This window comes from Crotalus tigris, unplaced genomic scaffold (assembly GCF_016545835.1).
Source record: "Crotalus tigris isolate CLP2741 ecotype Arizona unplaced genomic scaffold, ASM1654583v1 scf7180000023864.505019, whole genome shotgun sequence".
Lineage (NCBI taxonomy): Eukaryota > Metazoa > Chordata > Lepidosauria > Squamata > Viperidae > Crotalus > Crotalus tigris.
This window is the reverse complement of record NW_024100235.1, coordinates 490,814-505,019: the sequence shown is the minus strand read 5'-3', so window position 1 is coordinate 505,019 and position 14,206 is coordinate 490,814. Positions and strand designations below refer to the sequence as shown.

General features: G+C 44.9%; 2 protein-coding genes and 1 long non-coding RNA gene across 8 annotated transcripts; all 3 read left to right on the top strand.

Annotated features, from left to right (window-relative positions):
• Positions 1-283: 283 nt before the first annotated feature.
• On the top strand, positions 284-2,359 carry LOC120298409. The gene is made up of 10 exons (XM_039322144.1): positions 284-330; positions 437-513; positions 720-810; positions 1,144-1,217; positions 1,362-1,425; positions 1,519-1,583; positions 1,797-1,860; positions 1,952-2,017; positions 2,154-2,297; positions 2,351-2,359. Exons 1-10 carry the CDS (start codon positions 307-309, stop codon positions 2,357-2,359), a joined length of 678 nt encoding a protein of 225 aa, XP_039178078.1. The 5' UTR covers positions 284-306.
• A 132-nt stretch (positions 2,360-2,491) lies between these two features.
• Positions 2,492-3,678, top strand: LOC120298413. Its single transcript, XR_005554071.1, has 3 exons — positions 2,492-2,850; positions 3,124-3,192; positions 3,573-3,678. It is a non-coding gene; the product is annotated as an uncharacterized LOC120298413 (long non-coding RNA).
• A 2,641-nt stretch (positions 3,679-6,319) lies between these two features.
• LOC120298410 lies at positions 6,320-12,335 on the top strand. 6 transcript variants are annotated; one of them, XM_039322150.1, is made up of 15 exons: positions 6,330-6,582; positions 7,928-8,449; positions 8,589-8,650; positions 8,779-8,829; positions 8,936-9,012; positions 9,219-9,309; positions 9,643-9,716; positions 9,861-9,924; positions 10,018-10,082; positions 10,296-10,359; positions 10,451-10,516; positions 10,650-10,796; positions 11,263-11,349; positions 11,623-11,691; positions 12,072-12,335. In XM_039322150.1, exons 4-13 carry the CDS (start codon positions 8,806-8,808, stop codon positions 11,338-11,340), a joined length of 750 nt encoding a protein of 249 aa, XP_039178084.1. In that variant the 5' UTR covers positions 6,330-6,582; positions 7,928-8,449; positions 8,589-8,650; positions 8,779-8,805; the 3' UTR covers positions 11,341-11,349; positions 11,623-11,691; positions 12,072-12,335. The 6 variants fall into 6 exon arrangements, with proteins under 6 accessions (XP_039178079.1, XP_039178084.1, XP_039178081.1 ...); XM_039322145.1 differs by lacking the exons at positions 11,263-11,349; positions 11,623-11,691; positions 12,072-12,335 and having other exon boundaries at positions 6,320-6,582; positions 10,650-11,084; XM_039322147.1 differs by lacking the exons at positions 11,263-11,349; positions 11,623-11,691; positions 12,072-12,335 and having other exon boundaries at positions 6,380-6,435; positions 10,650-11,084.
• Positions 12,336-14,206: the final 1,871 nt, after the last annotated feature.

Genomic DNA, 14,206 nt, shown 5'->3' with positions numbered 1-14,206 from the left:
TCCTAGGATTGTATGATTCCCTCTGTGCTTTGTGCCACAATGATTGTGCTTCTCTCTTTTTCATGAACAAACAACTTCCCACGTGAAAGGCAGAGGCCAAAAGCCACCAAAGGAGTCAGCCACCGGGCCATCCAGACACTCCTCAACCCAGGTGAGCTGCCCTCCTTGGGCAGGTTTAGAATGTGGCCAATGTTTACCTGGTTGCCAAAGCAACCAGGTTGACAGTTTCCCTGAAAAGCCACCAATCAGGCCCCAGCTGTCCATTCTCCCGTCGTGCAGTGAAAGGACCAACAGCTGCTTGGGGTCATGGCTGTACGACGGTTTTTTAGAGTAAGTGTGGCCATCTCAGCTGCCAAGAAATTGGCAGTAGTAGGGGAGAAAGTCATGTTTCCCAACTCTTATGACTGACTTATGCCTATTTCTTTTCTCTTCACAGAACATCTGGAAAAGATGTTCAGCGCTCTTCTGCTGCACGAAGAGCGACGTAGAGGACCTTCCTGAGCCTCCTGACAGGTACCACCCCCTTCTCCACAAACCCTGGGCATGGTGGGGCAACAGTGATGGACTGCAGGGTCTCTAAGAGCCTCTCCTCAAGATGGCTTCCTGTGTGCAAGGGGTTGCAGAGGCAAAAAGTTGGGCAGGCTGAATGGCCGGTCCTAGAAAGGAGAGGCAGACCTAGAAGGATAACCTTTGACATGTCACCTTCTTCTTTTGGCCAGGATTGACGAGGGACAGAAGCGGCATGACCAGAAGGGAGAATGGCAGACACATCTTTGTGTGTCTGATGGACACAGGTCTTCCTCCCAAGGGGTAAGGACTCTTCTGTGACATGGCCAGTCAGGGTCCTTGCCTCAAAACCGGGTGGGGAAAGGGAGGAATTCTCACTTGGGGGAACCTGGCCAGCCTAGGAAAGTCAAGAGGAGCCTTTTGGATTCGGGAAAAGATCTTGATGGCTTGGAAGGGAAATACTGGGACATTCTAAGAAAGAGCCATTTTGAGCCTCTTCCCATTAGCCAACTTTTCCATGATCTGCTGTCTCTATTCCCTGTGGAGTGCAGCCTTTCCCTCTTGGGGAAGATAAACATTCCATCACATGCAGAGGACTTTTCATTTATTCCTTCAATGAACAATTGTTACTTGCAGGTTTTGATGGGTGTTCGTGCCACCGCCCGGATCCCCAGGAAGGAAGAGGTGGCGTCAGTTCTTATTTCAATGAGGTAGGTGTTCTCAGCTGAAGTATTCTGAAGCCCCCGAAAAGGCGGACGCACTAAAGCCCTAAAGAAAAGGGCTCGAAGAACCGTTTGCAGAGGGGAGGCATCGCATGGCTACTTTTCATCTTTGGCTCTTCATTCTCTCCCCAGAAATGAGAACATGGCGAAATGGAGGCCGCGGCTCTTAACTATCTCGGAGACCTGCACTGAGTCGGTAAGCCCAGACCAGCTCCTCACCATGCAGAAGCCCTTTCGCTGCGGGTTTGTTGATATGCCGACAGTTGTAATATTTGCATTGTTATTTCAGGATCCTTTGGAAGAATGCCAACCAAGGGACGACGTGCAGGAGGAAAGCAGTGCCTGCTTATCAAGGTAGGTAACACCTCGGAGGGTGAAACCTTTGCAGAAGGGAGGCATCTCTGCCCTCTGCCTCTGCAAAGGAAGAATGACTGAAGGCAGCCCCTTTGGCAGGCCAATCCCCTTGGCAGGCCAGCTGGAAGGGTTCTTAGAACCTCCACGGGACCACTTTTTTAAAAAGGGCCCGTGGCTACTGTTCACCTTTGGCCTCTTCGTTTCGCTCCCCAGAGAGAAAAAGCAAGAGCACTGGAGGCCGCGACTCCCCCCCATTTTGGAGACCTGCGTTGAGTCGGTAAGACCTGAACAGCTTCTGCCCCACTAAAAGAAGAAGCATTGTCTCTGTGGAGATGCCAACAGACAGAACCTTCACATTGTTATTTCAGGACGAAGAAGACCAGCCGGCAGAAGAGGAGCTCTCTCCTACTGAGGAGAAGACGCAGACCTCGGAGGTAAGAAAGTCTTGGCAATGGGGCCGATGGAGGCTCTCTTGCTGTTGGCACACAGGGCCTGAACGCACCCTGTCCTTTAGCAATCTTCTTGGGATGCAGAAGGCTTAGGATTTAGCCTCGATACTGTCACTAGCAGGATTCGATGGAAGTGCAGGTGGGCTCCGGGATCAACAGCCTGGAGGATTTCGACTCCATTTCTGCCCTCTTGGATGAGGTGTCTGAGGGAAGCTGGGAGCAGGCTGCAGAGGCTTTGGAGGCCAGCCTTTCGTCCAGTCCGGGGGTAAGAAAGACAAAGTGTTTTCTCTTGGGGAAGGATAGAGTCCCTCTATTCAGTTCTCCTAATCTGAGTGAACTGTGCTGGAGGGCTCTGGGCAGTGGAGCAAGGTGACACCTGGCCCTTGGGACAACATATTTAGGCTAACACTCAAGCTCTGGTGCGATTGGTTGGGTACCGCAAAGCAGCAGGGAAGGGCCCAATGCAGTGGACTGGTATCCTAAATGGATATGAACCACCGTGCTTATCCCTTTCCTTTTTCTGCTTCCTCCTCTCCAGCACCCTGTTGTTTCTGGGCAGGGCATTAAGGGGCAGAGTAGACAGCCTACATTTCTGCGGGAATGGCTGGGTGGGGGTGGGGATTGCAACAGAAGCATTGTTCCCGATGAGGATCCTGATTCAATAGGACCTCTTTTAGGAATTCTGAGTCTCTTTTCACTGATGGCTAAAGAGGAATCATTGTCATTCACAGGATTCTCCTGAAGAAGGGGAAGGCACGCTGGAGAATCTCAGCAGCCTGGAGGAAGACTCCCTGGACTTCAGTCTCTAATTAAAAGAGGTACCTATTTTAGCCTCTTTGTTGTTGTGTTGAAGTCTTGCAAAGCTCAATGAAGCAATACGCTCTGCCGTGCAGGGTCACCCAAGTCAGACAGGTCATAGTGCAGAGCGCTAACACAACATGGTCCACTGGAGAAGGAAATGGCAATCTTCTCCAGTGTCCTTATTAAGAAAACCCCACAAAAGTATCAAAAGTAACTCCAAAAAGAACAAAGTGTTTGTACTTTTATAGAAAGCGTGTGGTACTAATAAAAGCCTTTGATTACTCCCCCAGATGCTTCCCCAGATGCCTCTCCAGTTGGCAGATCGGAGAAGGATGAACCAGTCCCAGGCACATCAGGAGGTGAGTTGGTCAATGCCTCCGAGCAGCCAGAGGAGAGGGATTTGGCTGGAGCACAGGTGCGGCAGGACAGCCAGGAGGCTTTCGGATGGGAAAGCACACAGCTGCAGATGGTTAGTTTGGAGGAGGAACTGCTTTATACACTCATCCGAGAACAAGTAGGGCAGAGAAAAGGCAGGAGCCGCAAAGGGCAGCTCTTTTATTCACAAGGAGGAAGTCTCGCCCTTCTTGATGGGCTGGACCAGAAGCTGGCTATTTAGCACAGCAGACAGAGGGAGGCGATGCTGGGAACAATGTGTTCATGAGTAGGGGGTTGGAGTAGAAGACCTCCAAAGTCCCTTCCAACTCTTGGTATTCTGTTCTGTTATTCTATTTGCATATAGACGGACGGCGATGGACGGCGGAATCCGACCCAGCAGCGAAGACCAGCGATGAGCCACTTTCCCCCAAGGAACTTTCTGCGTCTTGTTATTGTTGTTGTTTTTGTAAGTGTTCTTTTTGTTGTACTTGCTCTTGTTGTTCTAGTTATTGTTCGGAGAATAAAAGTAAAAAAGATTTTATATATACTAATTTAGCTTAGGCCTATTTTCATGACACTTTTGTTAGGAATAGGGTAAACTTTTCATTAAATGTAAATTTCAGCAAAATTCTTTGTCTGAGCTTTGTCCCATTTTTTCCCACCGTTCTACATCATACAGTGAATTAGTATTTAGTTACAATATTAATGGAAACCTGACACTTCCAGAGGTTCCTCAACTACATACAGGTAGTCCTCAACCTACCCCAATTGATCCCCAAATATATGTTGCTAAATGGAACATTTGTGAAGTGACTTTTGCCTCATTTTACAATGTTTCTTGCCACAGTTGTTAAGTAGATCATTGCAGTTGTTAAGATAGTAACACAGTTGTTAAGACTGGCTTCCCCATTGCTTTTGCTTGTCAGAAGGGCGCAAAAGTTGATCACATGACCCCTGGACACTGCTACCGTCCTAAACATGAGTCAGTTGCCAAGCATCTGAATATTGATCACGTGACCATGGGGTTCTGCAATGGACGAAAGTGTGACAAAAGTTCATAAGGAATTTTACAGAACAATACCCAACTTATAGTAGCTAAGAGGCCATAATTTCTTGTAAGTCATGCGAGGTTGTTGCTACAAGGCATACACTAGCAAAATATGCAATCCAACTCTTCTAACCGACTTTCTCTGGAGAGGTGAGTGCAACTCCCAGACTGGCCATTTCTCTCCATGCAAATGGTGACCTGACAGCGACTGCAATCTGACCACTTAGAGAGGGGCACCAATTTCGTCAGAGTTTTACCCCATTTTATGACCTTTCTTGCCACACCTGTTAAGTGAATCACTCCAGTTCATAAGTTAGTAACCTGGTTCTTAAGTGAATCTGGCTTCCCCATTGACTTTGCTTGTCAGAAGGTCACAAAAGAAAATCACATGACCTGGGGATACAGCAACGGTCATAAGTGTGAACCAGTTGCCAAGCATCTTAATTTTGATAACATAATCATGGGGATGCTGCAAAGGTCGTATTTGTGAAAATAATAATAATAATAACAAGAACAACAACAACTTTATTGTCACTTTGAATGTACACCAATTGGCATACATCAAAATGAAATTTCGTTGCATACAGCTCTCAAAGGTTCACATGTCCCTTTTTTCAGTGACGTTGTAACTTCGAATGGTCATTAAATGAAGTGTTGTAAGTTAAGGCTTCCTGTAATTTTGAGGGTTATTTCTTCTATACACAAGAAGCAATGATCATGTCTTGCAATATACATCTTAAAATTAATAACCAACCTGGAAACTTTTGGAATATGAGTTTACTTACCGAAGAAAGATTCTATATTTACCATTTAATAATAGGCTGGAAGATAAAACCCCCAAAAGACATTTGTCGGAGGCCATAAAAGCCACTTAGAAGCTGAATTCCAGAGTTGGAAGGGACCTTGGAGATCTTCTAGCCCAGCCGCCTAGAAGTGCAGAAGTCCAGAAAGGGTTTCCAAGTAGAAACAAAAGGACTTATGTCTTTTTCTTTCATCAAAGGAGTCAATTTAGCCATCTCTGCTAACTCCATCAACTTTTGCAGCCATTCCGCCAGTGTGGAGATCGAAATGTCCTTACATGTTTGTGCATAAACTAGTCTTGTTGCAGTCAGCGTATATAACATTGAAATTCCATCATTTTGTCCAAGTCTTTTTTCCATTAAACCAAAAAGAAAAGTTTCTGGTTTTACCTTTATATTTACTTTCAGTATTTTCTGAAAAGGAAACTAAACAGCATGAGGGAACAATTCTGCGCCAGGACAATTTAGACAGCAATTAGCATTAGGTCTCATGAACAGCAAACCGGTGTTTAAATGTGCGGGTACCACGTCAAATCGTAGATCAGTTCATGTCCCGCTGTAAACTGAAGGCATATACAGTCTCTCATTTTTAAATATAAACAATGCTTTGCTTCAATGGTTAGATGGCCTAGACCAGGGGTAGGCAAACTTGGCTCTTTTATGACTCGTGGACTTCAACTCCCATAATTCCTCAGCCAGCATGCCTGGATGAGGAATTCTGGGAGGTGAAGTCCACAAATCATAAAAGAGCCAAGTTTGAAGACCCCTGGTTTAGAACATAGATCTTTTTCAAATTTATATTATATTATGTTTTATTGGTCTACATGAAATGTTAATATATATTGCAAATCCATGTATGATATTCCATATGCTAAATAAACACACACACATACACAAATACACACAAACACACACACACACACACACACACACAGAGAGAGAGAGAGAGAGATATATTTTTTTAAAGATTTGGTCCCAAATGGGAAATATCCAGTGTAACCATTACTTAACTGTTGCCTTGCCTTGTTTTGCCCTGGTATTTTATCACCACCATAATCCTATTCATAGTTACTTGTGGAATTTTGTCTTTGCGCGGAACTGTCTTCACTGCAAAAATGTGTGGAAAGAACTGACAATGCTACCTGTCTCAGCCCGAGAGGTGACTACAGCAGGACAAACTGCAAGGACTACAGACCTACCTCAGCTCAGGCTGGATTTTTAGGCCCCGTGTTGGGAAAGGAGGAGGCCATTTCCTGTTGCCCAGAAATTCAGTGAGTGGGGATTGGATCTTAGACTCGTCAATCAAAGGATAGTAACACTGGGTTCCTCTTCTGGTTTATATTTATATTTATATATTTGTATTCTTGGAGGGAAGAGAAGTGAGTAATTTGGGAGCTGGGAGTGGCAGATGGAAGGAAAGCTTGGAGTCTTAGCCCTAAGAAAACTACTAAGAGTTATACTAGTAGTGCTCGACTTACGACCACAATTGAGCCAATGTTTCTGTTGCTAAGCGAGAGAGTTTTTAAGTGAGTTTTTCTCCTTTTACAATCTTTCTTGCCACAGCTGTTAAGTGAATTAAGTGGTGAAGTTAGTAACACGGTTGTTAAGTGAATCTGCCTTCCGCATTGATTTTGCTGTTGAAAGGATTGCAAAAGGGGATTACATGACCTTCGGACACAGCAACGGTCATAAGTATGAACCAATTGCCAAACATCTGAATTTTGATCACATGATCATGGGACTGCTACAAAGGTTGTAAGTGTGAAAAATGGTCATCAGTTACTTTGTCAGGGCTGTTGTAACTTTCAAGGGTCAAAAAATGAACGGTTGTAAGTCGAGGACTATCTGTATAAATACATCTTTAGAGCCAAGGAAGGCAGGATTGGGTAGAAATATCGTACAGCTAAGGCAACCTGTTTATAATCCATTTTCACGTTGTTTTTAATGTAAATTTTACAATATTGACAATTTTGTTACTATAAAGCTTCTTGGGACAAACTCAAATTAAATATCAGTTTGTTATGGACTCAAGTCTCAGCTTGATTTTCCTGCACAGGTAGTCCTCGACTTACGATGAGAACTGAGCTCAAAATTTCTGTTGTTAAGGGAGACACTTGTTAAGTGAGTTTTGTCCCTTTTACGACTTTTCTTCCCACAGTTGCTTAATGAATCACTGCGCTTGATAACTTAGTAACACGGTTGTTAAGTGAAGCTGGCTTCCGCATTGGTTTTGCTTTTCAAACTGTTGCAAAAGGTGATCGCATGACCTCCGGACATAGCAACGGTCATAAGGATGAACCAATTGCCAAGCATTTGAATGTTGATCACGTGAGCATGGGACTGCTACAAAGGTCGTAAGTGTGAAAAACGGTCATAAGTCACTTTATTCAGTGTCATTGTAACTTTCAAGGGTTACTAAATGAACTGTTGTACGTTGAGGACTTCCTGTACTATGTGTACTTAATCCTGCTTCCAATATTTTTCCTCAACCTTCCTTTGAAATTTCTCTAATCCCTACACAACCCACTCTGAAGCCCATCCTTCAGAAATGCAGTCATAACGATAACTACGTTTGTTCCTGTTTGGGGCATTATATCAAAGTTAGATATTTTTATAAACTCAAAGAGGATACAAGGACAGAATTTAAAATATGAATATAAATAAATGAGAATTTTCCCGTTGGAGGAAGAAAAAGGATATCTATGTGAAACAATAGACGTTTTGGAAGTAAACCTGCAAACCTGAAAAAAAAAATAAGAATTTGTTCTGTTTCTGGGATGCCTGTGGTTTAATATTTCACTATAACTGAAGGATAAGTTATGAAGCTGGTTACTTTGAACCTGCTGTTTATTTCTTGTTTTTTGTTCCTAGTTTATGATATTTGGAAATTTAAAATGGAACATATTTGAGACCAGCAAGGCCATTCTTGAAGAAAGAAGAACTGTCTCTATTTGTTAGGGCAGTGAATGCTTCAACATTTACTTAGAAGATATTTAAGTACAGCATCTCTCTCCTCATCACTATAAATCTGTAATGTTTTTCTCTTTGAGCCTGAAGTCACATTATCAGTACAGGTGGTCCTCAACCTGAGACTGCGATTGAGCCCTGAATTACAGTCGTACATTGTTGCAGTTAAAAAGTCAAAGCATCATGTGACTGGACCTAATTTTTTGAACATTTTTACAGTAGTTGTTAAGCGAACGCTGTAGTCATTAAGCGAATGCTGAAGTCATTAAGTGAACGCTGAAGGCTCAAAATAACGCTTTGCAACATGGCCGCCGGGGAGGTCATGCCTGAAGTCTGTGTGAGTATGGAGAGGAAATATCCCAGAGTTGTGTGTGCTGCATTGTGGAGATTTTCAAGAAAAGATTGGACAGTCATTTGTCTGAGATGGTATGGGGAGCCTTTCCTTGGGCAGGGGGTTGGACTAAAATTCCCATCTATCCTAGGATTGTATGATTCCCTCTGTGCTTTGTGCCACAATGATTGTGCTTCTCTCTTTTTCATGAACAAACAACTTCCCACGTGAAAGGCAGAGGCCAAAAGCCACCAAAGGAGTCAGCCACCGGGCCATCCAGACACTCCTAAACCCAGGTGAGCTGCCCTCCTTGGGCAGGTTTAGAATGTGGCCAATGTTTACCTGGTTGCCAAAGCAACCAGGTTGACAGTTTCCCTGAAAAGCCACCAATCAGGCCCCAGCTGTCCATTCTCCCTTCGTGCAGTGAAAGGACCAACAGCTGCTTGGGGTCATGGCTGTACGACGGTTTTTTAGAGTAAGTGTGGCCATCTCAGCTGCCAAGAAATTGGCAGTAGTAGGGGAGAAAGTCATGTTTCCCAACTCTTATGACTGACTTATGCCTATTTCTATTCTCTTCACAGAACATCTGGAAAAGATGTTCAGCGCTCTTCTGCTGCACAAAGAGCGACGTAGAGGACCTTCCTGAGCCTCCTGACAGGTACCACCCCCTTCTCCACAAACCCTGGGCATGGTGGGGCAACATTGATGGACTGCAGGGTCTCTAAGAGCCTCTCCTCAAGATGGCTTCCTGTGTGCAAGGGGTTGCAGAGGCAAAAAGTTGGGCAGGCTGAATGGCCGGTCCTAGAAAGGAGAGGCAGACCTAGAAGGATAACCTTTGACATGTCACCTTCTTCTTTTGGCCAGGACTGACGAGGGACAGAAGCGGCATGACCAGAAGGGAGAATGGCAGACACATCTTTGTGTGTCTGATGGACACAGGTCTTCCTCCCAAGGGGTAAGGACTCTTCTGTGACATGGCCAGTCAGGGTCCTTGCCTCAAAACCGGGTGGGGAAAGGGAGGAATTCTCACTTGGGGGAACCTGGCCAGCCTAGGAAAGTCAAGAGGAGCCTTTTGGATTCGGGAAAAGATCTTGATGGCTTGGAAGGGAAATACTGGGACATTCTAAGAAAGAGCCATTTTGAGCCTCTTCCCATTAGCCAACTTTTCCATGATCTGCTGTCTCTATTCCCTGTGGAGTGCAGCCTTTCCCTCTTGGGGAAGATAAACATTCCATCACATGCAGAGGACTTTTCATTTATTCCTTCAATGAACAATTGTTACTTGCAGGTTTTGATGGGTGTTCGTGCCACCGCCCGGATCCCCAGGAAGGAAGAGGTGGCGCCAGTTCTTATTTCAATGAGGTAGGTGTTCTCAGCTGAAGTATTCTGAAGCCCCCGAAAAGGCGGACGCACTAAAGCCCTAAAGAAAAGGGCTCGAAGAACCGTTTGCAGAGGGGAGGCATCGCATGGCTACTTTTCATCTTTGGCTCTTCATTCTCTCCCCAGAAATGAGAACATGGCGAAATGGAGGCCGCGGCTCTTAACTATCTCGGAGACCTGCACTGAGTCGGTAAGCCCAGACCAGCTCCTCACCATGCAGAAGCCCTTTCGCTGCGGGTTTGTTGATATGCCAACAGTTGTAATATTTGCATTGTTATTTCAGGATCCTTTGGAAGAATGCCAACCAAGGGACGACGTGCAGGAGGAAAGCAGTGCCTGCTTATCAAGGTAGGTAACACCTCGGAGGGTGAAACCTTTGCAGAAGGGAGGCATCTCTGCCCTCTGCCTCTGCAAAGGAAGAATGACTGAGGGCAGCCCCTTTGGCAGGCCAATCCCCTTGGCAGGCCAGCTGGAAGGGTTCTTAGAACCTCCACGGGACCACTTTTTTAAAAAGGGCCCGTGGCTACTTTTCACCTTTGGCCTCTTCGTTTCGCTCCCCAGAGAGAAAAAGCAAGAGCACTGGAGGCCGCGACTCCCCCCCATTTTGGAGACCTGCGTTGAGTCGGTAAGACCTGAACAGCTTCTGCCCCACTAAAAGAAGAAGCATTGTCTCTGTGGAGATGCCAACAGACAGAACCTTCACATTGTTATTTCAGGACGAAGAAGACCAGCCGGCAGAAGAGGAGCTCTCTCCTACTGAGGAGAAGACGCAGACCTCGGAGGTAAGAAAGTCTTGGCAATGGGGCCGATGGAGGCTCTCTTGCTGTTGGCACACAGGGCCTGAACGCACCCTATCCTTTAGCAATCTTATTGGGATGCAGAAGGCTTAGGATTTAGCCTCGATACTGTCACTAGCAGGATTCGATGGAAGTGCAGGTGGGCTCCGGGATCAACAGCCTGGAGGATTTCGACTCCATTTCTGCCCTCTTGGATGAGGTGTCTGAGGGAAGCTGGGAGCAGGCTGCAGAGGCTTTGGAGGCCAGCCTTTCGTCCAGTCCGTGGGTAAGAAAGACAAAGTGTTTTCTCTTGGGGAAGGATAGAGTCCCTCTATTCAGTTCTCCTAATCTGAGTGAACTGTGCTGGAGGGCTCTGGGCAGTGGAGCAAGGTGACACCTGGCCCTTGGGACAACATATTTAGGCTAACACTCAAGCTCTGTTGCGATTGGTTGGGTACCGCAAAGCAGCAGGGAAGGGCCCAATGCAGTGGACTGGTATCCTAAATGGATATGAACCACCCTGCTTATCCCTTTCCTTTTTCTGCTTCCTCCTCTCCAGCACCCTGTTGTTTCTGGGCAGGGCATTAAGGAGCAGAGTAGACAGCCTACATTTCTGCGGGAACGGCTGGGTGGGGGTGGGGATTGCAACAGAAGCATTGTTCCCGATGAGGATCCTGATTCAATAGGACCTCTTTTAGGAATTCTGAGTCTCTTTTCACTGATGGCTAAAGAGGAATCATTGTCATTCACAGGATTCTCCTGAAGAAGGGGAAGCCACGCTGGAGAATCTCAGCAGCCTGGAGGAAGACTCCCTGGACTTCAGTCTCTAATTAAAAGAGGTACCTATTTTAGCCTCTTTGTTGTTGTGTTGAAGTCTTGCAAAGCTCAATGAAGCAATACGCTCTGCCGTGCAGGGTCACCCAAGTCAGACAGGTCATAGTGCAGAGCGCTAACACAACATGGTCCACTGGAGAAGGAAATGGCAACCTTCTCCAGTGTCCTTATTAAGAAAACCCCACAAAAGTATCAAAAGTAACTCCAAAAAGAACAAAGTGTTTGTACTTTTATAGAAAGCGTGTGGTACTAATAAAAGCCTTTGATTACTCCCCCAGATGCTTCCCCAGATGCCTCTCCAGTTGGCAGATCGGAGAAGGATGAACCAGTCCCAGGCACATCAGGAGGTGAGTTGGTCAATGCCTCCGAGCAGCCAGAGGAGAGGGATTTGGCTGGAGCACAGGTGCGGCAGGACAGCCAGGAGGCTTTCAGATGGGAAAGCACACAGCTGCAGATGGTTAGTTTGGAGGAGGAACTGCTTTATACACTCATCCGAGAACAGGTAGGGCAGAGAAAAGGCAGGAGCAGCAAAGGGCAGCTCTTTTATTCACAAGGAGGAAGTCTCGCCCTTCTTGATGGGCTGGACCAGAAGCTGGCTATTTAGCACAGCAGACAGATGGAGGCGATGCTGGGAACAATGTGTTCATGAGTAGGGGGTTGGAGTAGAAGACCTCCAAAGTCCCTTCCAACTCTTGGTATTCTGTTCTGTTATTCTATCTGCATATAGACGGAAGGCGATGGACGGCGGAATCCGACCCAGCAGCGAAGACCAGCGATGAGCCACTTTCCCCCAAGGAACTTTCTGCGTCTTGTTATTGTTGTTGTTTTTGTAATTGTTCTTTTTGTTGTACTTGCTCTTGTTGTTCTAGTTATTGTTCGGAGAATAAAAGTAAAAAAGATTTTATATATACTAATTTAGCTTAGGCCTATTTTCATTACACTTTTGTTAGGAATAGGGTAAACTTTTCATTAAATGTAAATTTCAGCAAAATTCTTTGTCTGAGCTTTGTCCCATTTTTTCCCACCGTTCTACAGCATACAGTGAATTAGTATTTAGTTACAATATTAATGGAAACCTGACACTTCCAGAGGTTCCTCAACTACATACAGGTAGTCCTCAACCTACCCCAATTGATCCCCAAATATATGTTGCTAAATGGAACATTTGTGAAGTGACTTTTGCCTCATTTTACAATGTTTCTTGCCACAGTTGTTAAGTAGATCATTGCAGTTGTTAAGATAGTAACACAGTTGTTAAGACTGGCTTCCCCATTGCTTTTGCTTGTCAGAAGGGCGCAAAAGTTGATCACATGACCCCTGGACACTGCTACCGTCCTAAACATGAGTCAGTTGCCAAGCATCTGAATATTGATCACGTGACCATGGGGTTCTGCAATGGACGAAAGTGTGACAAAAGTTCATAAGGAATTTTACAGAACAATACCCAACTTATAGTAGCTAAGAGGCCATAATTTCTTGCAAGTCATGCTAGGTTGTTGCTACAAGGCATACACTAGCAAAATATGCAATCCAACTCTTCTAACCGACTTTCTCTGGAGAGGTGAGTGCAACTCCCAGACTGGCCATTTCTCTCCATGCAAATGGTGACCTGACAGCGACTGCAATCTGACCACTTAGAGAGGGGCACCAATTTCATCTGAGTTTTACCCCATTTTATGACCTTTCTTGCCACACCTGTTAAGTGAATCACTCCAGTTCATAAGTTAGTAACCTGGTTCTTAAGTGAATCTGGCTTCCCCATTGACTTTGCTTGTCAGAAGGTCACAAAAGAAAATCACATGACCTGGGGACACAGCAACGGTCATAAGTGTGAACCAGTTGCCAAGCATCTTAATTTTGATAACATAATCATGGGGATGCTGCAAAGGTCGTATTTGTGGAAAATAATAATAATAATAACAAGAACAACAACAACTTTATTGTCACTTTGAATGTACACCAATTGGCATACATCAAAATGAAATTTCGTTGCATACAGCTCTCAAAGGTTCACATGTCCCTTTTTTCAGTGACGTTGTAACTTCGAATGGTCATTAAATGAAGTGTTGTAAGTTAAGGCTTCCTGTAATTTGGAGGGTTATTTCTTCTATACACAAGAAGCAATGATCATGTCTTGCAATATACATCTTAAAATTAATAACCAACCTGGAAACTTTTGGAATATGAGTTTACTTACCGAAGAAAGATTCTATATTTACCATTTAATAATAGGCTGGAAGATAAAACCCCCAAAAGACATTTGTCGGAGGCCATAAAAGCCACTTAGAAGCTGAATTCCAGAGTTGGAAGGGACCTTGGAGATCTTCTAGCCCAGCCGCCTAGAAGTGCAGAAGTCCAGAAAGGGTTTCCAAGTAGAAACAAAAGGACTTATGTCTTTTTCTTTCATCAAAGGAGTCAATTTAGCCATCTCTGCTAACTCCATCAACTTTTGCAGCCATTCCGCCATTGTGGAGATCGAAATGTCCTTACATGTTTGTGCATAAACTAGTCTTGTTGCAGTCAGCGTATATAACATTGAAATTCCATCATTTTGTCCAAGTCTTTTTTCCATTAAACCAAAAAGAAAAGTTTCTGGTTTTACCTTTATATTTACTTTCAGTATTTTCTGAAAAGGAAACTAAACAGCATGAGGGAACAATTCTGCGCCAGGACAATTTAGACAGCAATTAGCATTAGGTCTCATGAACAGCAAACCGGTGTTTAAATGTGCGGGTACCACGTCAAATCGTAGATCAGTTCATGTCCCGCTGTAAACTGAAGGCATATACAGTCTCTCATTTTTAAATATAAACAATGCTTTGCTTCAATGGTTAGATGGCCTAGACCAGGGGTAGGCAAACT

Excerpts from the sequence above, each read along its gene's own strand:
- LOC120298409 (XM_039322144.1), top strand. The coding sequence starts at position 307 with ATGGCTGTACGACGGTTTTTTAGA. Across the intron at positions 1,426-1,518 it reads CGGAGACCTGCACTGAGTCG|GATCCTTTGGAAGAATGCCA; the intron begins GTAAGCCCAGAC and ends TTGTTATTTCAG. Across the intron at positions 1,861-1,951 it reads TGGAGACCTGCGTTGAGTCG|GACGAAGAAGACCAGCCGGC; the intron begins GTAAGACCTGAA and ends TTGTTATTTCAG.
- LOC120298410 (XM_039322145.1), top strand. The coding sequence starts at position 8,806 with ATGGCTGTACGACGGTTTTTTAGA. Across the intron at positions 8,830-8,935 it reads CTGTACGACGGTTTTTTAGA|AACATCTGGAAAAGATGTTC; the intron begins GTAAGTGTGGCC and ends TTCTCTTCACAG. Across the intron at positions 9,925-10,017 it reads CGGAGACCTGCACTGAGTCG|GATCCTTTGGAAGAATGCCA; the intron begins GTAAGCCCAGAC and ends TTGTTATTTCAG.